At 34.5% G+C, this 21,129-nt stretch overlaps 3 protein-coding genes and 1 long non-coding RNA gene across 9 annotated transcripts; 3 read left to right on the forward strand and 1 right to left on the reverse strand.

The window, feature by feature from the left end:
• The first annotated feature begins 1,510 nt into the window (after positions 1-1,510).
• LOC114377620 (pentatricopeptide repeat-containing protein At5g66500, mitochondrial-like) lies at positions 1,511-10,209 on the forward strand. 3 transcript variants are annotated; one of them, XM_028336225.1, is made up of 7 exons: positions 1,511-3,231; positions 5,453-5,948; positions 6,487-6,709; positions 6,852-7,455; positions 8,234-8,405; positions 9,003-9,268; positions 9,548-10,209. In XM_028336225.1, the coding sequence occupies exon 1, from the start codon at positions 1,565-1,567 to the stop codon at positions 3,206-3,208; it is 1,644 nt and encodes a 547-aa protein (XP_028192026.1). In that variant the 5' UTR covers positions 1,511-1,564; the 3' UTR covers positions 3,209-3,231; positions 5,453-5,948; positions 6,487-6,709; positions 6,852-7,455; positions 8,234-8,405; positions 9,003-9,268; positions 9,548-10,209. The 3 variants fall into 3 exon arrangements, with proteins under 3 accessions (XP_028192026.1, XP_028192024.1, XP_028192025.1); XM_028336223.1 differs by having other exon boundaries at positions 7,172-7,455; XM_028336224.1 differs by lacking the exon at positions 5,453-5,948 and having other exon boundaries at positions 7,172-7,455.
• On the forward strand, positions 4,980-8,589 carry LOC114372974 (putative phospholipid:diacylglycerol acyltransferase 2). Its single transcript, XM_028330537.1, has 7 exons — positions 4,980-5,185; positions 5,473-5,552; positions 5,699-5,948; positions 6,487-6,709; positions 7,172-7,455; positions 8,234-8,436; positions 8,537-8,589. Exons 1-7 carry the CDS (start codon positions 4,980-4,982, stop codon positions 8,587-8,589), a joined length of 1,299 nt encoding a protein of 432 aa, XP_028186338.1.
• A 2,627-nt stretch (positions 10,210-12,836) lies between the features above and the next one.
• LOC114372883 lies at positions 12,837-17,641 on the reverse strand. Of its 4 annotated transcripts, XM_028330442.1 has the most exons (7): positions 17,337-17,641; positions 14,661-17,183; positions 14,409-14,565; positions 14,245-14,309; positions 13,896-14,160; positions 13,542-13,814; positions 12,837-13,252 (listed from the first exon to the last, which is right to left on the reverse strand). In XM_028330442.1, the coding sequence occupies exons 2-5, from the start codon at positions 14,709-14,711 to the stop codon at positions 14,002-14,004; spliced, it is 432 nt and encodes a 143-aa protein (XP_028186243.1). In that variant the 5' UTR covers positions 14,712-17,183; positions 17,337-17,641; the 3' UTR covers positions 12,837-13,252; positions 13,542-13,814; positions 13,896-14,001. The 4 variants fall into 4 exon arrangements, 2 of the variants coding, with proteins under 2 accessions (XP_028186243.1, XP_028186242.1); XR_003658377.1 differs by having other exon boundaries at positions 12,936-13,252; positions 13,619-13,814; positions 14,245-14,565; XR_003658378.1 differs by having other exon boundaries at positions 12,936-13,252; positions 14,245-14,576.
• Positions 17,642-18,396: 755 nt separating this feature from the next.
• Positions 18,397-20,157, forward strand: LOC114373744. Its single transcript, XR_003658457.1, has 2 exons — positions 18,397-19,064; positions 19,885-20,157. It is a non-coding gene; the product is annotated as an uncharacterized LOC114373744 (long non-coding RNA).
• Positions 20,158-21,129: the final 972 nt, after the last annotated feature.

Raw genomic sequence — 21,129 nt, forward strand, 5'->3', positions numbered from 1 at the left:
GCATATATTTTATTAAATAATCCCGAGACATATATTCACACTTCACAACATCAAATTCAATGTATACTAGCATATATTTTATTAAATAATGAACTGATATAAATTATCTCTTAGAATGAATAATGTGAGAGACCTAACTCAATCTCAAAAGCTAGCTCAAGGGATGAGGGTTGCCCCTCACTTATATATTCTAATGTGGGATTACTTTTAGCCGATGTGAGACTTGGATTATTTCCAACACGCCCCCTCACGCCAAGCATTCCTTGGGCTTGATGCGTGAACAACAAATGGTGGGTGTTTGTCACCACAAAGCGAGGACTAGCGGAAGCGTGGTCTCAAGATCAGAACTGGCTCTGATACCATCTTAGAGTGTGTAATGTGAGAGACCTAACTCAACCCCAAAAGATAGCTCAAGGGGTGAGGGTCCTCCCTCATTTATATGGGTTTTTCCTAACACACCCAGCACTTCTTGGGCTTTTTGGTGCGTGACCCTTTGCATTAATATTGACCCTGCACCATCTTAGAGTGTATAATGTGAGATTATTTTTAGCCGATGTGAGACTTGGATTATTTCCAACACACCCCTTCACGTCAAGCACTCCTTGGACTTGATGCGTGAACAAATGGTGGGTGTTTGTCACCACAAAGCGAGGACTAACAGAAGCGTGGTTCCAAGATCAGAACTGACTCTAATATCATCTTAGAGTGTATAATGTGAGAGACCTAACTCAACCCCAAAAACTAGCTCATAGAGTGAGAGTTACCCTCACCTTATAAACTCTATCTTGAGACTATCTTTAGCCAATGTAAGATTTAGGTATTTCCCAATATTATCTATTGTATATATTATGCAATATAGGGTTATAATAACATTTACTACTATTACTTTATAAGTAAACTTTTATATATACATATTTATTTATTTTAAAATATTTTTAGTCAAATATCCAACTCGAATAAGATTTTATTACTTTCTCTGTTTTTTTAATTGTCAAATTTTGGAGAATTTTTGTTCTTATTTATTTATCATATGCAAAGTCAAGATTATTACATCAATCATCTTTTTTTTATTATCAATTATACCCTTATTTGTCTTTTTTATCTAATTAATTTATACATGCATTTATTATAAGAGTTTCATATATATATAATAGTTTTATATCATTATCTAATCATAAATAATCATCTAAATTACTTTAAAATAATTATTTTAAAAGTTAACAAACTTATCACATACATAGTGAATTATGATGTGAATTATGATTAAATGACTTGTAATTTTTTTTATAATATTAATATATAATTATTTTTTTCTTTTTGTAAAATAAAAAAAATAAAGAAATAAAATAAGAAACCCAAATACTAAAGATTAAACCAGTGAAAATGACTATCTTGAATTATTTTAAATAGATTAAATATTAAAATAAAGTTTAAGAAAAACGAAAACCATAAGATAAAAAACAAAAGGATGATATCACTAGTTGGATTTTTTAAACTATGGTTCGTGTTACGAAACTTCATGGTTCGTGCGAATAGCGAACTACAGTAGGATCACCAGACAAAGATGTTCGTGCGATCATTAACGGCAAAGCTGAAACAGAAAACGAGCAAGACATCGAACCTCAACTATGTTCCCTTCTTGATCGATATTCTCAACCACTCTTTCACGAACTCTTCACTCTCTCACGTTCACTTCCCTTCAGACATTTCCCAAACGAACTCCCTCATCGCCTCTTACGTTCGCCGAGGCGACCCTGTCTCCGCATTGACCCTCTTTCATTCTCTCCGTCGTCGCGCGCATTCCGATGTCGTCGCCGACGCCTACACCTTCACCTCCATCTTGCGCGCTTCTTCTCTCTTGCGTGTCTCCGGACAATTCGGGACGCAAGTCCACGCCCAGATGCTCAAAACCGGCGCTGATTCCGGAACCGTGGCGAAAACCGCGCTGCTTGACATGTACTCGAAATGTGGGTCTTTGGATGAAGCAACAAAGGTGTTTGATGAAATGCGTCACAGAGATGTTGTTGCTTGGAATGCCCTGCTTTCGTGTTTTTTGAGGTGTGATCGTCCCGTTGAGGCTTTTGGGGTTCTGAGAGAGATGGGGAGGGAGAATGTGGAGCTTAGTGAGTTCACTTTGTGTTCCGCGTTGAAGTCTTGCGCTTCGTTGAAGGCGTTGGAGCTTGGGAGGCAGGTTCATGGTTTGGTGGTGTGTATGGGGCGTGACTTGGTTGTTTTGAGCACTGCTCTTGTTGATTTTTACACCAGTGTTGGGTGTGTTGATGATGCTTTGAAAGTGTTTTACAGTTTGAAGGGTTGTTGGAAGGATGATATGATGTATAACTCGATGGTTTCTGGGTGTGTTAGGAGTAGGAGGTATGATGAGGCTTTTAGAGTTATGGGTTTTGTGAGGCCCAATGCTATTGCACTCACTAGTGCTCTGGTGGGTTGCTCTGAGAATTTGGATTTGTGGGCAGGGAAGCAGATTCACTGTGTTGCGGTTCGTTGGGGTTTTACTTTCGACACTCAGCTGTGCAATGCCTTGTTGGATATGTATGCGAAATGCGGGAGGATTTCGCAGGCTCTGTCGGTGTTTGACGGAATTTGTGAGAAGGATGTGATTTCTTGGACTTGTATGATTGATGCGTATGGAAGAAATGGGCAAGGACGTGAAGCTGTTGAGGTGTTTCGAGAAATGAGGGAGGTTGGAAGTAAGGTGTTGCCAAATTCTGTGACTTTTTTGTCTGTTTTATCTGCCTGTGGTCACTCTGGACTGGTGGAGGAAGGGAAAAATTGTTTCAAATTGTTGAGGGAGAAGTATGGTCTTCAACCGGATCCGGAGCACTATGCTTGTTACATAGATATCTTAGGTCGAGCGGGTAATATAGAAGAGGTATGGTCTGCATATCACAACATGGTTGTGCAAGGTACTAGGCCTACTGCAGGAGTATGGGTAGCATTGTTGAATGCTTGCAGTCTTAATCAGGATGTTGAAAGAGGTGAATTGGCTGCAAAGCATCTCTTGCAGTTGGAACCCAATAAAGCTAGCAATATTGTGCTTGTATCGAATTTTTATGCAGCCATTGACAGGTGGGATTGTGTGGAAGAGCTGAGAAGCATCATGAGGACAAAAGGGTTGGCCAAGGAAGCTGGGAATAGCTGGATCAATGTTCCAGGCTTCAATCGACATGCCATATCACTATCTGCTTGATTGTTCAGCTAAACAACTAGGAGGTGAGAGCTTTAATGTCTTAAGTTGTGTGATGCAGGAAAACCAAAAATCATTGTGCAAACTAGAAGTGAAGTTGATGTTTTGGATTATGGGTAGGTGGCACAAGTATGGGCAGAACATGGTAAAGTACTAAAGTATGCTTATAAAGAAATGCATATTTGAAACCAAATATGGAATTACATCGTGTGATTGCAGTAAATAAATAATAGTAGCTATGAAATTGGTCAAACTTCAAATTCAAACATAAGAATCCTTCATTTTGTATTTTGCTTCTTGTACTGAGCCAGCGTTAGAGAAGCAGTGCGTATTCCATGAACATTCTTTTACCAATCATAGGATCTAATCTATTTGTCACTTTAGCCAAATAAGGACTTCTTTCCTTTTCAACATGTGGGAGTACAGGAGAGAGAGGAGCACTTGTGTGGGGTGGAACATAACATAATCCTCTACTATTGTAAAAAGTAGATTCCCCTTATTTATGACCAAAATTTACTTTCCTAAAATGTAAAATTTCTATGTTTTGCTTTACTACCTAAAAATGTAGACAAAGTCGTCATTTTTTTAACTTGACTATAAGTCTCACCACTTGGCAACACTTCCTACTTTCCAAGAGTTCTTCTATAAACTGGTGTGGGGTGGAACATAACAATCTGCTATATGCCTATCACCAAGTATGCGGATTAACTGGTGTGGGAGTAGGATTTTTCTAGTTTAGTTAGTAGTCTGAAGTTTGAGTTTTGACATGCAGTTGCGTTAAATATTTGGAGTGAAAACTTTGTCGCTCATAGTGATTCTATCTGGTTAGAACAAGATTACCTCCAAAGGAAGATACTTGTAGTCTAGACCAAAAAAATCTGCTATATGCTTGCATATTTTGCACTTATTCTAATCTCTTGGAACTCCTTTCGTTAGTTAACAGTAAAAATAAAGTGTCATTTTCTGTGGTAGGACATTATTATTGTAGCAGTAATACTGTAACAGTGGTAACCACCGAGGTGGACCTAGTGGTGGGAGGTTTGGAATAATATGTATGAGATCCTATGTTTAAGCTTTAGTGTGACTATTATACATAGCAAAAAAAAAAATACTGTAACAGTTGTTGTAACTCAATATGCAAATGTTACGTATACAGGAAAAGTTCTTCACACATTTCATGCAATGAGTGAGTTCGTTTGGGAAATGTCTGAAGGGAAGTGAACGTGAGAGAGTGAACAGTTCGTGAAAGAGTGGTTGAGAATATCGATCAAGTAGGGAACATAGTTGAGGTTCGATGTCTTGCTCGTTTTCTAGTTCGCTGTTCGCACGAACCATGAAGTTTCGTAACATAACCAACTCTACCGACCATAGTTTAAAAAATCCAACTAGTGATATCATCCTTTTGTTTTTTATCTTATTGTTCTGGTTTTTCTTTATCTTTTATAAACTTTATGTTAATATTTAATCTATTTAAAATAATTCAAGATAGTCATTTCCACTGGTTTAAATATAACATCGTTGATTACTATACCACACAAGACAAAACCTCTTTGCGTTCTTTGGTGTCTTCCATTTCACATTCCATGCTTGGTGGAAAGGTCCAAAAGGGTAAAAAAAAAAAAGATAAAGAAAAAGGAGCATATCCACGTGAAAACACAGAATATATTGGGAAATACCCAAGTCCCACATCGGCTGTCTCAATCCTTGGAGTGCGGCTTATATATCTGTTGGGCAACTTCACTTAATGCCAATTGGTTTTAAGATGAAATCTAACATGGTATCAGAGCAGGTTCTGACCTTGGGACCTCGTCTTCACTTCCGCTGCGACGAGTACCCACCATTTGTGGTTCACGCACCAAGCCCAATAAGTGCTGGGCGTGAAGGGGGTGTATTGGGAAATACCCAAGTCCCACATCGGCTGCCTCAATCCTTGGAGTGCGGCTTATATATCTGTTGGGCAACTTCAGTTAATGCCAATTGGTTTTAAGATGAAATCTAACAGAATAGAAACGCTTGGAACTCAGCACAGTGACACCTTATACAGTGCTGCATGGTGTAGATTTCATTATTTCAAGACAAGTGTCTTAGTGAAAACCCCAAAGCAAGCCCCGTTATTTGAGTTAATATATTCTATTTCCAACATGGTCTTCATGAATAAGAGTGTCATTAATTTGTCACTGACAAATATGCAATAATGTGTATCGCTGAATAGTGAATACTGAACAGTGAACACTTTTACTGATTCAGTAGTGACTCATCTGAAGCAGCATTTCAACATTTCAAGTGAGTTTGAGTACTGAAAATGGTTTCAATTTGGAGGTTGAAGAAGTTCTGCTTGGTGGAGCCGGTGATTGTGAAGTCCTCTTTCCCTTGGTTTTCAATCTTTTGAAGAAACGAAGAAGGACGAGAGCATTGTTACAAATGAAGTGGAAGGGAATAAGAGGGAAAAGAAGCATGAGTGGAGGTGCATTGATTATTGCTTTTGGATGATAGGGTACATGTGCACCACTTGGTGGCTTCTCTCTTTGGTGTATGGGTGCTTGCCTGCCACGTTGTTTGGCTTTGAGGCACCAGAGTCACCTGGGGTAAGGCTAAGCCGTGAGGGAGTCACTGCACTTCACCCAGTTGTTCTTGTACCGGGCATTGTGATTGGTGGGTTGGAGCTTTGGGAAGGGAGGTCTTGTGCTGAAGGACTTTTCAGAAAACGGTTGTGGGGTGATAGTTTTGTTCAAATCCTCAAAAGGTGTGATTATAATTAAAGCTCATTAACTGTTCATACTCTTAACTCATGGTAGAGTAAGTTAGCTAGGGTGTTAAATATAGAGTTCAACGGTGATGCACTCACAGCTACAAATACAAATCAGATAAGACTTATAAGATAATTTAAACAAACTTATCGGGAACGGTAATTTTTTATTGGATGATTGTATAAAATGCATAATCATTTTTCTCTTAATTATATTGGTGTTGAAACTTTACATGACCTAGGATTTTAGTTTAGGAAAAAACTTACATGCAGTTCTACAAGTACTTTTAGTACTATTTTCCAATTAGAATTGGAGTTTCATCTTGTAATCTATGTTAATTTTTAATAGAAATTTTAATTACGCATATTACTAAGGTAAAACTTTAATTTTGATTTGAAGATAACACCAAAAGCACTTATTGAACTGCGTATTAGTTTAGTCCTTTAGTTTAAGTTGTGAGTGTGAATGGTGAATCCAATCACTCATTAATTCATTAATCAATACATATTAATACAAGCACTTTCTTTTCTGTAGACCTTTGTGCTGGTTAGAGCATCTCTCCTTGCATGATGAGACTGGGCTGGACCCTCCAGGCATTAGAGTCAGGGCAGTGCCAGGGCTTGTTGCTGCTGATAATTTTGCTTCTGGTTATCTTCTTTGGGCAGATTTGATTGAAAATTTGGCAAGAATTGGTTATGAAGGGAGGAATTTGTTCATGTCTGCCTATGACTGGAGACTGTCTTTCCAGAATACTGAGGTATAATGATTATTTAAAAAGAAAAATCAATACCTTATGGTATAATGCTTATTGAATTCAACCTCAATCTGTCATTGTTCAATTCTTGTTGCTCAAATGATCCTTGTGCTAGAATAAGTTGTTCTTGTTCATTTACTATTAGGAAAACTACAGATGAAATCAATGATGAATTGCAATCACACTGTGGTATGGAACTGCCTACCAGGCTTTCATATTCATTGTTGAAAGAAAAGAATGTGATATTTGCTTTTAATTTCACGAGAGATGATATAGGTGTACTTTCTCTTCATTTTATTCTCCCAATCTCACCCTTTTTTCTTTTTGGAACCTTTTCCCCCCTCGGTATTTCTTTCCTTTCCTTCCTTTCCGTTCCTATTACCTAAATTTAAGTTGAAATCATGCATGGTCGGCATCTTTGCAGAAACAAGTTTCAGCTAATTGTTTTTGAATTGGACAAATCAGATTCGAGACCAAGCTCTTAGTAGATTGAAGAGTCATATTGAGCTTATGTTTGTAACAAATGGCTATAAGAAAGTGGTAGTGGTACCACAATCTATGGGGGCTATTTATTTTCTCCATTTCCTAAAATGGGTTGAGACACCTCCTCCCATGGGAGGAGGCGGTGGTGGTCCAGGTTGGTGTGACAAGTACATCAAAGCAATCATGAATATTAGCCCTGCATTTCTTGGTGATCCTAGGGCAGTTAGCAATATATTTTCAACCGAAGGCAGTGTTACATTTGTCAGGTCAGTATTTGCAACAAAATCCTCTATTTCAATCTGGCGTCTTGTTATGAAATTATGAAATTTGAAGGTATGATTTGAAATAGTAGAAATCATGATTCATTAGTGGATTGAATGCTATCTGTCTCTAATAATCTGGGGATTTAAAGTACAAATTTCAGTAAAATATTGAAGGTATCAGTAATATTAAGTTAGAAAAAGAACTTTAAAAGGTAAATGAAAGAAAATACAGGATAATGATTAAGTTGCAACTGATTGTCACATTTTAAAGAAGAGAAGAAGTTGGACACAACAGAATCTCTGCAGTCTGCAAGTAATATGTATAGTAAAATGAAAAAGATTGGAACATTGCTTATATACACGCAAGTCTTTTGACTTACCTAATTGTTAAGATTTTGTAATAACTTGTGGATTGATATTATCTAATTCAACAGTGAATCATCTACTTATATGTTTCCATAAATCAAAGGTAAAAGAGTGACTATTTGAATATGAAAATTTAGGATTATCCCCTAAACAACTGACAACTAGGATTGTAATGGTCAATGTGTCAAAATCTGAACTGTAACCCCAAACAATTGTTACGCATTTAGCGACTCATCTACTTGTATTTTTCCATAAATCAAAGGTAAAAGAGAGACTATTTGAATATGAAAATTTAGGATTATCCACTAAACAACTGACAACTAGGATTGTAAAGGTCAATATGTCAAAATCTCAACTTTAACCACAAACAATTATTACACATTTAGTAGATGATGGAGTCACTCATTTTTTGCAGAGCTTTGGCTTCTGGCATTTTAAATTTTGATTACCTTGGTCGTCAAACTCTTGAGCGAGTTATGCGGGTGTGTAGAACGTGGGATTCAATCATCTCATTGATGCCAAAAGGTGGTGAAACCATCTGGGGTGGCTTGGATTGGTGTCTTGAACAATGGAATACCTATGATCAGGTAAAGAAGGAATATGTGAAGCACTTTGCAAGTAAGAAAACTTTAAAAGCAGTGATAAGCAGAATCGCAGGAAGATCTCCATGTAAAAGAAACTATGAATTCTGGAAGTTTAATCTCCTTTGGTGAGGCAGGCTCACAGTTACCTGATTCACTTCTCATTACCCTTCATTCAGAGATACCATAACTTCACACTTTTCTTTGTTCTTAATAAAATGTCACTTCACTTTTTTTCCGAAGAAACAAAGAACTTGCTCAATTTTCAACTGTGTAGTAATTGTGATATGGAAGAACAGAAGTAATGATTCTTATATGCCGTGCTTTAAGTATAGTCTTCTACCATTAGAAGAGGCCATCTTGTAATTTTCCAGGGCAGATTCCATTTATTCTAGAGCATCCAAGACTAAATATATATTATTTGTTTTATAAGTGTTTATAATACTGTGCATATTTAATAAGGCATTCCTATCATCGATTGAACTTTGAAGCATATGATGGTAATTATTTCAGTTTCCATGTGGATTTGCCACTTTTTTGTTCTGATCAGTGTAATAAACATATTTTAGAACAACAATGATTCACGTGTCTTGTCATCAGCAGGAAATTTCATGGGGAAGCAATTCTGCTACCTTTAACTTATCATGTGAGGCTGTGTGGACTGATTATGATGAGATGAGCAGAGAAAGCATCCAAAAAGTTGCTAAAAAAAGGGATTATACTGCGAGTACAGTTTTTGATCTACTTAACTTTGTGGCTCCAAAAATGATGAAGCGTGGTGAGGCTCACTTCTCTCACGGAATAGCAAAGAACTTAGATGATCCAAAATATGCTCACCACAAATACTGGTCTAATCCTCTTGAGACCAAGTAAGTATGTAGGTTCATGAAATACTTTTAACTAGTTTTTTCTTAAAAGATTCTGTAACATTCCTTTAACTTTGACACAAACTTTCATAGTTATTCAGACATTCCTTATGTCTAAGTTTAGTTTTACTTTCACTCATTTGTTACAACACCATAAAAGAACATGTTATAGAATTCTTGCTACCAAAATTGAGCATCTGCTTTAGATGATCAGACGGAGCAATTTTCTTTTCCTTTTCTAATTAAGCATATTAGAAAAATTAACACGAATTTCTGATTCAGACTACCAGATGCTCCGGATATGGAAATATACTGTCTATATGGCGTTGGAATTCTGACTGAAAGATCACATATACACAAGTTCTCCACTTCTGAAAAGGACAAGAGTATTCCTTTCCAAATTGATAGTTCAGTAGATAGAGAAGAGGAGGGAAGTTGGTTACAAAATGGTGTTTATTATGTGGATGGTGATGAGAGTGTGCCTATTGTAAGCTCTGGTTTCATGTGTGCCAAAGGATGATGCGGAAGAACACGGTTCAATCCAACTGGCATGGCTACATATACAAGAGAGTATCAGCTCAAACAACCAAGTAGATTTTTCGATAGGACAAGCCTAGAGAGTGGAGCAAGTTCCAACATTATGGGAAATGCTGCCTTAATTGAAGATGTTTTACTAGTAGCTGCTGGAGCCACTGGAGTAGATATTAGAGGTGATAGGACATTTTCAGATATAATGAGGATGTCTGATAGGATAATTCTCAGACTATGACTGTGTTTAATGGTTAGATTTTTCTTGCATGATAAGAGCTGTAGAAGAAATATGCAAAGGTTAATGCAGAAATAGAGAATGATCACTGACATAACAGGTATGTAGGTGGAATCTGATGACAACTTGTGTAACCATCTGCCGTCAAGAGAAAGCTGTTGAATGTTGAGGTTTCTGAGATTCCTAAGCTGTTGAGGTTTCATGGTAGGATGCAAGGACAGGGTAGAAGCATCAAATGGTCTCAATAATATATGAATGCTAAATTACACACCACGGAGCACAAGTTAAACTTACAGTTCCGTAGAGTGAAAATAAATGGAAAAAAAATAGAATTGAGAAGAAATATTTAAATTAAAACAGTAAGAATGTGAGACACATACCAAGTTTTTGAAACTTTCTGCCCATTTCTCTTTCTTTTTTCACAAACTGAATGGACCCTTGGGGTCAGACATGGGCACTTACAATTGAAACAATCAACTTCCCATTCAAGTTAGATTGAATATAAGTAACACATCCTATTATTATTCTATTTGAATGGTTAACAGAATTTTGTATAATTGTACATGATGTTTAAAATAAAACTAATTGGAAAAAACATAGTGGAAAAAAGCAACAGCTCATTATGTATATATATCTTCTATTCATATTTGCTCTCATATCACTTTAAGTGACCAGTTAATAATTCATTCATTATTTTTTCCAATTTATTTAATTATTTATGTTTTTTATCGGTAAATATTAATTGCTAATTGTTAAATTTTTATTAATGGGAGAGTCAAACTTGCGACCTCTCATCTCCTCATTTTTTCTTTCACCATTAGATTAATCTTATAACTCTTTCCAATATTTATGTTATTTTTTTTTGTTGCTACATTTTAAAAAAATAATGATATAGCATGAATATTTTCTATTAAATAGATTAGAAATAGATTTTTCAAAGTCTCTTTAATAAATTATAAATAAATTAACGGTTTGTTATATACTGGGAGATTATCCTAATTCAACTTAACTTTATTCAAATAATGTTGTTACACCTTTAAATTTAACAATGCACCATTTGCACTATTAAGAATAGGTTTAAATATGAATTTAGTTTTTGTAAGTTGTGTGTTTTTTTTTAATTTTAGTTTCTCTAAGTTTTTTTTTAGTTTGATAAGTTTGTGTTTTTTTTTAATTTTAGTCTTTGTAAATTTTCATGTTTATTTTTAGTTAATGTAAGTTTGCCTTTTTTAATTTTAGTCTTTGTTAATTTTTCATGTTTATTTTTAGTCCATATAAATTTGTATTTTTCTAGTTTTAGTCTCTAAAGTATGAACTTTCAAGGATTAAAAATGAAATTTTAAAGAGATTAAAATTAATATATATATATATATATATATATTTACAGGAATTAAAATGAATAAGTAAATTTATAAGGACTAAAATTTAAAAAAAAATATAAGCTTACGTAAATTAAAAACAAATATATATATATATATATATATATAAGACTCAAAATTTAAAAAGCACGAATTTATAGAAATTAAATTCATGTTTAAGCATTACGAGTATGTTAGTGCTAGAATACACCATTAATGGTTTGAGAAGTTAAGGGTTTTGTTTTTCTTAAAATAGAAAAATGCACAATGTCAATGCTATTACAGTTCTGCGTAAAAGTACTTAAAAAACATTGATTGCCTGTGATGATATTTATGTTTCACAGTGACGTGGCAGACAATGGGACCACTCCGGATATCCTTTTGAGTTTTGGCAACTCATAATTAGTTAAGCATGTATGATGTGGTACTAAGAATTATGAACGAAAGATAAATTCCAATTTAGCATAGAACAAAAGATAAATTGTGACGAGATGGAATGATATAGTATAACTTATTGCCTAGATTGCATGAACTATTGTAATCTTTGAGTATTTGTCTTTAATTCTTAAGAATAAAAAAATTTGTAACAAATATACTATGCGAGAAACTTTAGAAATTTCATGTTAGTAACATGTGTTTAACTTGATTATTATATTTTTTTTGTTTGAAAGATGAAGTCAAACTCTAATGCCAGAAATTTATAACAACTTAGACACACAATTTAATTAAGTTAGATTCTTTGTTGACTTAATAACTATATTAACTGGACTAAATTTGGACCATACTAAATTTGAATTCTAATTTGAACGTAATATAAGTTAATTTTGTCTATAATTTAGAAAAGATTTAAATATGTTAATACTTCTTGATATATACATGATTTCTGATATGAAAATTTTGATTTAGATCCTTTTTACATAAAATTTTTCAATCAGTGCTAGGTCTCGAATAAACTATACAATGTGTTAAGCCCTAATAAATTAATTTTTTTTAATTTAGGTCCTTCATTAAATATCCAGTATGTGCTAGGTCCCTAATAAATTAAAAATTTTAGGTTTAGGTACCTATGTTTTCTGTGTTGCGAGGTCCTTATTGTTAATGCACGGTCTAATTGTCATAAGTACTTGGATTCCACATTTAGATAAACATGGTAGAAGTTGTTCAATACATAGCAACAAAATTCACGTTTCTAAATGTGGGTATATAGTCGAGAGGGTACTCAGTTTCATAGGATATATTGCATCAAGTATCTCTTTTTGTCCTGCCAGAATACTTATTTGATATAAGAAGTAAAATTTAACAAAAAATTATTTCTATCAAGAATCAAACTCAGATAATACCAAAACAATTTCCCTTAATTTTAACACATTAATCATTTGTGCTTAATCACTTGATTTGAATGAATGAGAAAATTTAGATTGGAATGAGTGTTGGACAATGGTATTTGAAAGGAAAGAAGTCCTATTGAAGTTAAGTTAGTGCTACCGTGATAAAGAGTGCAGTCTACACTTGATAAAAAAGACTGCTCCAATGCAACACATAAGGAAGAAAAATGTATTCGTGGGATTATAGTATGTCTTGGAAAGAATTTGTCAAGATACACCAAGAAAACTTGCTTCTATTTTACATCTTGGCAAGATTTTGTAAACATACATAACAAAATCAAGTTTATATTGTGTACTTTGATAAAATCTTACTAAGATCCCTTAACAAGAACAAATTTCCATTACATATCCTGTCAAAATCTTATTAAGATGTACAACATAAACTTTCCTTCAAAGATATTTGTAAAAATAAAAAACCCAAAAACGTAAAGTTGTTGAATTAGGAACGTGAATTTGGCGACAAGTGCAAGCACCCTCTCTGCACAGAGAAAAAAGGTCTAATTCGAATACTCAAAAGTACTTATGCTATATCAAAATTAATAGTCACAATTTATTATTTAAATTTACATGCACATTAAATATACATTAAAGATTTTAGTTTTATATATAACATTATTTACTTTATAACATAATTAACCTATTAACTCAGTTAGTTAGAGCGTCATGCTAATAACATGAAAATCACATGTTTGACTCTTGTTTGAACCATTAATTTTAAATTAATTCGTAAAACATATTTTTGAGTTTTTTTTTAAAAAAACACTTACGAATTAGGCTCATATAGATCAGCTAATCCGTAAACCTCATACGGAAAATGAAAAAAGCGCATAATTGCTGAGTGTACCAGCAATTTTGTTGGGTGCATGTAACAATGTCCATTACTATTTTTTAGGTGTTTTTTGCAGCCCTAGAGTAGGGCTATTAACTTCTTGTGACAAAGATTCCTTTGTTGTTGTGGCGGAGCTTTTTGTGACTGGTCTTGGTGGCTTCAAACCTTGGGCCTTCTTTTGCACTTTCGCATCATATTTTTCCTTATCACCCTGAAAAATACAAAAAGTTTGCCAGCATCTAATCATCATTCTTGAATAAGATTAGCATTTAGGATTTGAACATAAAATAACCTTCTGAATATTTGCTTGTCCATTTGATTTTGCTTTGTTTGGATAAGCCAAGCTCATGCACAATTTTATCAATCTGGTTGATTGCATTATTTTACTTTCAATCACATCATGCATAGATTGACCCTTTTGTCAATTCACACAACTTTTTCAGCTTATGAATGCTTGATGGGGCTGCGTTTGCAGAGGGTGTTGTCCTTTCAGATAGCTTCATCTTTTTCTTAGCTTTATCATTGTTGTTGTGCAATACAGCATCCTTACGTTTTCCCTGCATAAACAAGCATACCAATGTTAGCTGCACATAATCAAAAACCCCAATGTTCATCTTACTTTCACTTTGTTGACAACATACCGTGTTAGCTGACTTTGCAATACCATAAGACATTTTTGTATAATGGCCAACAGGACTTGTTGCAGCTGGTGTAGCAGCAGTATTCTTTAGTTGTGCAGATCCAATGGTAGAACATACAAAACATCCTTCTTAATCAGTGTTGGTTGATGGTTGCTTAGATTTACCTGCTAGTTTTGCATTCTTGATAGGAGCTGGTTTTGCAGTCTTGACAGGAGCTGCTTTTGCAATCTTGACACTAACAGGTGTTGGTTTTGCAGGCTTGACATGAGCTGGTTTTGCAGGCTTGGCAGGTGCTTTTCTTTTCTGCACCTTTCCAGCATTCTGCTCATTTACTTGTAATGACAAAATCATCAATGCCATTGAAAGTTTATTATTGAATGTTCATTTAATACACTAAGTTAAATTAGCAAATTTACCATGTTATTATGTAGATCATTCCCAGCTTGTTGTGACTGAGTAATAGGCATTACATTTCCAGCTTCAGGCACTGCATTTTCAGCCACAGGCACTGCATTGGCACTCCATTTTCAGCCACAGGCACTGCATTGGCACTCCATTTTCAGCCATAAGCACTGCATTGACAGCTTCCTCATCAACGGTAGGAGGAAGCAAATCACACTTCCTCTGATTGTGTCCAATTTTTCCGCATCTTCTACACTGGTAAGGTGTTGTTTTTTTCCTCAATTTAGTAGGATCCTTCTCCTTAAGTTCTTGGGTCGACCTGGACCTCTCTTATATTCAGGTGGCAAAACAGATTCCACATTTCTGACATTTGCCCACATCCTTTGTTCATTCATAGCAGACACTTCATTTGAGTAGCACAGTTCACAATATATTCTATTATAATACTGATGGACAAACTTTTCAGGTTTTTGACCAACATACTACAAGGTTGCCACCGCATGGTGATAAGGGATACCAACTATACCCCAGAAATTGGAAGTACAAGAATTATGGTGCAAGTTCACAACAAACTTTTCACCATTTAAAACATGGGTAATCTCTAATATCTTATAAGAGTACTTGAACTCCAGTTACGACTAAGCTCAATTTCCCCATCTAGCCTCTTCATGGGTTTAGGCATAATTTCACCACTATATTTTGCTAGCTTTTGTTATTGTGTAACAAACCTAGCCATTAAATACGACCTAATCCACTCAAATAATGTTATTATTGGTTTCTCCCTTGCCACTAAAATAGTGCTATTGAAAGCTTCACTCAAATTATTCATCAATAGATCACATTTAGGATAACGAGAAAAGGCATGCTTGCACCATGCATTTTTGTCAACAGTCATCATCACCCAATCATGTGCTTGCACATATGTTGCCTTTGCTGCACCCATCATTAGATCTCTCAGAAGTGTCCCTCCACCAAAAAAATTCTTGAAGTTTTGATACAAGTGTCTCAAGCAAAACCTATTCTCTTCACCGGCCCCTATGCTCCAAGTGTTTGAACCAATCCTTGCAATAGAAAGAATAAATTTGTTGGTATCAAGCAAACAAGTCCAAATAAAATTACATGTATAAAGAGGTTTGTTGGCATCTATCTCTCCAATATCGGCTACAAGAAGCTCCAAAAACCACTTCCAAGAATTCTCTGTTTCATTCTCCACAACAACAAATGCTAAAGGGAGATATTGATCGTTGGGATCTCTCCCAACTGCAATCAATAATTAGGCACATATAGAAGCTACCAAACCTAGGCAGCAACAACTCTTGCAGTCTTTCTAATATCAGTTTATAGCTATTCCCTACGCAGACATGCTTAAGCTCATCACCATAAGTCTTAAGATATGAGTATTGTCTGATAGCCGCCTCATCAACTATTCCTCTAGCAATCATCCAGTTTCCAAGCAACAACCAAACTTATGGCAATGCCATATCTGAATATGACATCATCCATTATTTGTGTCAATTTAATATCATTGTTGGACCTCAGTTTCTCTGCAGAAAGCATAGCCACCCACTCAGAGCTTGCATTCTTGTTTTTGAAAACCTTACCACAGTGATGTTTTGGTCTACAAGTCTTAATCTTGTAAATTTCACTCCTCCCAACCTTGCTGCAAAAAATCACATGACCAAATTTTTGGTTGCACTTTGCCCTGGCCCTTACTCTGTCATTTGGTCTAAACACAATTTGTCTCCCATTCAGGATAGAATGTTCAAGTATTGCTTCTTTGAACTCATGTATACTGGAGAAATCCAAACCCACCTTGAACTGAAAATCTCTGCTCAACTCTTCTTTTCTAAATCTTACAAACTTACCTACATCCTTTTCATTAGATTCTGATCCACCACTAACAACTTATTCAGTTTCATACCCCTCAGTCATCTCATCATCTCCTTCTACATGCTTATCAACACCATTAGATCCAATCTCACCATCAGCTTGAGCTTTTCCTTTTTTTCCTCAAAATCAGGTTAACCAAAGGTTCATCCTCATCAAAACCATCATCAACTGCAACTGCTCCCTCCTCCTCACTATCTTCAAAAAGAACACCATCATTATCTCCATCAAAATCACTTTCAAACTACCTTCATCAGAGTCACTATCAGAAATAGCAGCACCTTCAGGCTCAACAATCCCACCACCAACACCTTCCTCCACATCAACAACATTCACATCATCAACCAACCCATGATTTAACTTCTCCACATAAACTTCCATTGGAGAGTTTTGACTCAACCCAAAATTTAGCACCTCAGCAACATGGCTATCCAACACCAACTCTTTAAATCCAGCATTAGCCCCCTCCCAGCATAACTTAAAATCTCCCTTAATCTTAACATCCTGCTTCAGAATCCCAACAAATTCAAAAAAGCTCCATTTGTCAATGTCTATCTCTGATAACAGAGTTATGTCTCCTCCAAAATACTTCAAAAAGGGTTCAGGAGTAAAATAACCCCCATGGTTAACCTCCACAGTAAAAGCCATCTCTGAAAAAACCAGAAAAAAAAAATAATTAGCCTAAAAAAATATTATTTTTTCCATCAACAATGACCCCACCCCATGTGCACCCCACCACATAATGACAACATAGTAGCAGACATGAGAGAATAAAAAACATGAGCACAATAAAGAAGACTCACCTGTTTTGGTCCACCTACTTCACTTTTGGAACCACAACCTTCAATACCAGAACCTTGATCCAAACCTTCAGCCAAACGCGTATGCTTCAAACTCGCACGAAACCCTAACCCCCAAAACACGAGAACATCAACCTCGGAGGCACACAACTCACGTGATCGCCGTCAGCACGTCCCCAAGCGAGACCCTCCACGATAGCGATGATGACTCGCAATTGCGAACCCTAGCCCTTTTGCGGTGAAGTGAGGCGGAGCGTGTGTAGGGAACACAAGTATGAGACTGAGGAAAGGCTGATCCATTTGGCCTTTCTAAGATAGCAAAACAACACAAGTATTTTGTGTTGCATCAGTTTTTATTTTAAGGTTTAATTAGTTATTTAATCTCTATCATTTCTAAATTTATTTTGTTTACTATTTACCCTTGATAAGCAAATTTTCAAGTCTCTCAACTTTGTCCTATATTTTACATTTTAAATGTTTTTAACTCGAATTTTAACGACATGAAACCTTCAGGAATTAAAAATGTAAATTTTAAGAATTAAAAAAATCCCCTTATTAATTATAGGATTAAAAATGATAAGTTTAAAAATTATAGTAATTAAATGAATAATTAAATCTTATTTTAATTCTAAGATAAATTTATAATTATAATTGTTAATTATATTTTAAATTAATAAATATTATTAATAATTAATATAACCATAAAGCTCTTCTTACTTGGAAGTCTAATTAATAGATTAGGGACACAAAATTGACGTGTAAAATTAACAGACACACATCAGCAATTAATAGATTAGGGACACAAATCAAAACTTTTTAGTACCAGAGAGCAAAAATAAAGAATTTTTTTTATTAAAAAGAAAAATAAAATTCAAATATATATTAGAGAATGTGAAAAATTTAAATCTTTAGAAAATGTGAAAATACCTAATCTTTCTTTTAAAAAAAAAAGCTATAGAAAAGTTACCTCTCCATCTCAATATATTACTAAAATGTAGAGAAGGGCTGATAATACATTTGTTAGTGCATCTCTTAAAAAACAAATTTTTTAATATTAACTGAAATCATCTATTATGATACAAATAAGGCTCTGACAATGTTGACGTGGCATTGTCAGGGCTAACGTGTCACAATGCTAGCAATCCAACTTCCCGCCCAAAAACGTCGTCTAATTATACATTTATTATTTTTGTCGTTTTTTGCGTTGGTCGTTCAGTTACCAATGCGTTTTTTAATTTTTTACGCTTTCCATTGCTACACGGTGTCCTTTGTTTGCTACACGTCTTCCCAATTATTTCTACAATTCTCTCTCCACCGTTTCCCATTCTCATTCTCTCTCTCATTCTCTCTTTTTTTTTCCTACCACCGTTCTCTCTGTTTCACTCTCCCCACCCTTTGTCTTTCTCATTCTCTTTTTTTTCCTACCACCGTTTGAAGACGATGCCTTGGTGTTGTTGTTCTCCAAATGTCGGACGGAAATGAGGGAAATGCCGGACGAAAAACTCAAAGGTTATGCTTTGTTTTCCCTCTCCATGTGTTTTTTTTCGATTTCAAAGGTGATGCTTCGTTTTCTCTCTCCATGTGCTTTTTTTCGATTTTTTTCACAGCATGTTCATTGTTCTTCTAAAGCTACCTTTTTTTTCCTACCACTGTTCGAAGACGATGCCTTGGTGTTGTTGTTCTCCAAATGCCGAACGGAAATGACGGAGATGCCGAATGAAAAACTCAAAGGTTATACTTCGTTTTCCCTCTCTATGTGCTTTTTTTCGATTTTTTTTCACAGCATTTTCATTGTTTCTTCTAAAGTTATCATTTTTATCTAAAAAAGTTTCGATTTTTATCTCCAAACTCCATGAATGTGTTTCGGTTTCCCTCTCCATGTGCTTTTTTTTTTAATTTTTTTCACTGCATGTTCGTTGTTTCTTCTAAAGCTACCATTTTTATCTCAAAAAGCTTCGACTTTTATCTCCAAACTCCATGAATGTGCTTCGTTTTCCCTCTCCATGTGCTTTTTTATTTGTATTTTTTTCACTGCATGTTTATTGTTTCTTCTAAAGCTATCATTTTTATCTCCAAAAGCTTCGATTTTTATCTCCAAACTCCATGAATACAGATTCATTTTCTTGCTTTATCCCAAAAAGCTTTGATTTTTGCCTCCCTGTCTTCTTCTACGTTTTCTTTTTACCTGTATTTGCATTTGTATGCATTTTTTCGGGTTTTTTTCACTGCATGTAGTTTAAATGTTCTAAAGCTTAGAACTTTGGTTTTTTTTGCTTTCGTTTCAGATTTGTGTCAATGTAACCATTTTTGGTTTTTTTTTCAAAAGCAACATTAACTATGTCCTTATATATCCCTTGGAATAGTTAGTCACGCACGGGGGAGTAGCCACGATGTCATCAGGATGATATTATCGGTTTGCAATTTTCACATGCATTCTATTTTTTATTTTGTGGTTTGGTTAAGGGTTATTTTGAACCAATTTGCTTAACTTCAATCCTCTTTTTGTGTGACATCAGTGAGATTGACTTCTATTTATTTTTCACTTCATCAGGCTGAAGATTGACCAGTAATTCAATTAGGCCAAGAAAAACTACTTCAATGGGATCACTCAACAGTTCATCACAAAATACTTTTTACCTGTTTAGTGAATCTGTAAAATAGGACATTTGTGTTGTAATTCTAATTTCAAGTTTGTTTTTAATAAGCATCTGAATCTTTTGTATATAAATTGTTCAGATCACTCATAAAAATATTCACGGCCTAGATCTTGTGTTGTAATTACAACAACCAGTTTTACCAATGAATATTTACTTTTTATTTTCTATTTCCCTTTCTTTTTTTCCTATTGGCTCTTAAGTTAAAATTTGTTGGTTTTTTTTGTTTTCCAGTTTATATTCGTATCACATAAATGGAAAAAACTTAAAATCAAAACAAAGAAGATGTACATTTTAAAATTGAAAATGAAAATATCTACAATCAATAGATCAACAGAGATCGAGTTTGAATTCAAAATCTAAGGAAGGGATTATACAAACAAGGCCATGGATGGCCTACATGTCAAGCTGTGGTTCATTGTAATTACCGTCTAAAAATGTCAATTCGTGATATAGTGCTTTATTAAACGACGCATTTTCAATAAATAAAACGATGTGTTTCAAATAACAAATAAATTAAATAATAAATTAAACATTTGAAAGAAAGATGTGTTTCCAATACTCATGTTTTTTGAATACCAATACCCATGCTTTTGGATTACTAATGTTTTTCGAAAACCAACAACAATTATGACCACATGACAAGACGTTTGTCCTTTTTATTCATTTGTAATTAAATGTCACAATATTATCGATGTACTTTTTTAAAAAAACGTAATTAATACGCTTATTGATTCATTTTTTTATATTTACGTTTACCAATACACTTTGCTTTTGCACTTTCATTTCACGCTTCTCCATATTTCCTAATTTTTTAATTATTTAATTTTTTTTCCTTTTTATTCATTTATTGCATTTCTTCTTTCCTGATATATTTGTATTTTCATTCCTACCATGACCATTTTAAATGAAACAAATTCAAAAGTATTGACTAATTTTTTAGTCAACTTAAGTTATATTTGACAAAACATTTTAAATAGTTTTTAGTTTTTTTATTAGCTAAAAAACTCATTTAATTGATTATCCAGTAAATAAGTTTTTTTAGTAACTTATAACTTTCATTGGAATGTTAGTTTTTAATTTTTATTTTTTTACATTTTCTTATACTTTTATCATTTAATTGGTATATCCGAGTCACATAA

This window comes from Glycine soja, chromosome 11 (genome assembly GCF_004193775.1).
Source record: "Glycine soja cultivar W05 chromosome 11, ASM419377v2, whole genome shotgun sequence".
Lineage (NCBI taxonomy): Eukaryota > Viridiplantae > Streptophyta > Magnoliopsida > Fabales > Fabaceae > Glycine > Glycine soja.

Bases quoted from the DNA above. Each gene is read 5' to 3' on its own strand.
- LOC114372883 (XM_028330441.1), bottom strand. From the start codon at position 17,181: ATGGCTTTTACTGTGGAGGTTAACCATGGGGGTTATTTTACTCCTGAA.
- LOC114377620 (XM_028336225.1), top strand. From the start codon at position 1,565: ATGTTCGTGCGATCATTAACGGCAAAGCTGAAACAGAAAACGAGCAAG.
- LOC114372974 (XM_028330537.1), top strand. From the start codon at position 4,980: ATGGTATCAGAGCAGGTTCTGACCTTGGGACCTCGTCTTCACTTCCGC. The intron at 7,456-8,233 runs GTCAGTATTTGC...CATTTTTTGCAG, and splicing joins GGCAGTGTTACATTTGTCAG to AGCTTTGGCTTCTGGCATTT. The intron at 8,437-8,536 runs GTAAGAAAACTT...TTGGTGAGGCAG, and splicing joins ATATGTGAAGCACTTTGCAA to GCTCACAGTTACCTGATTCA.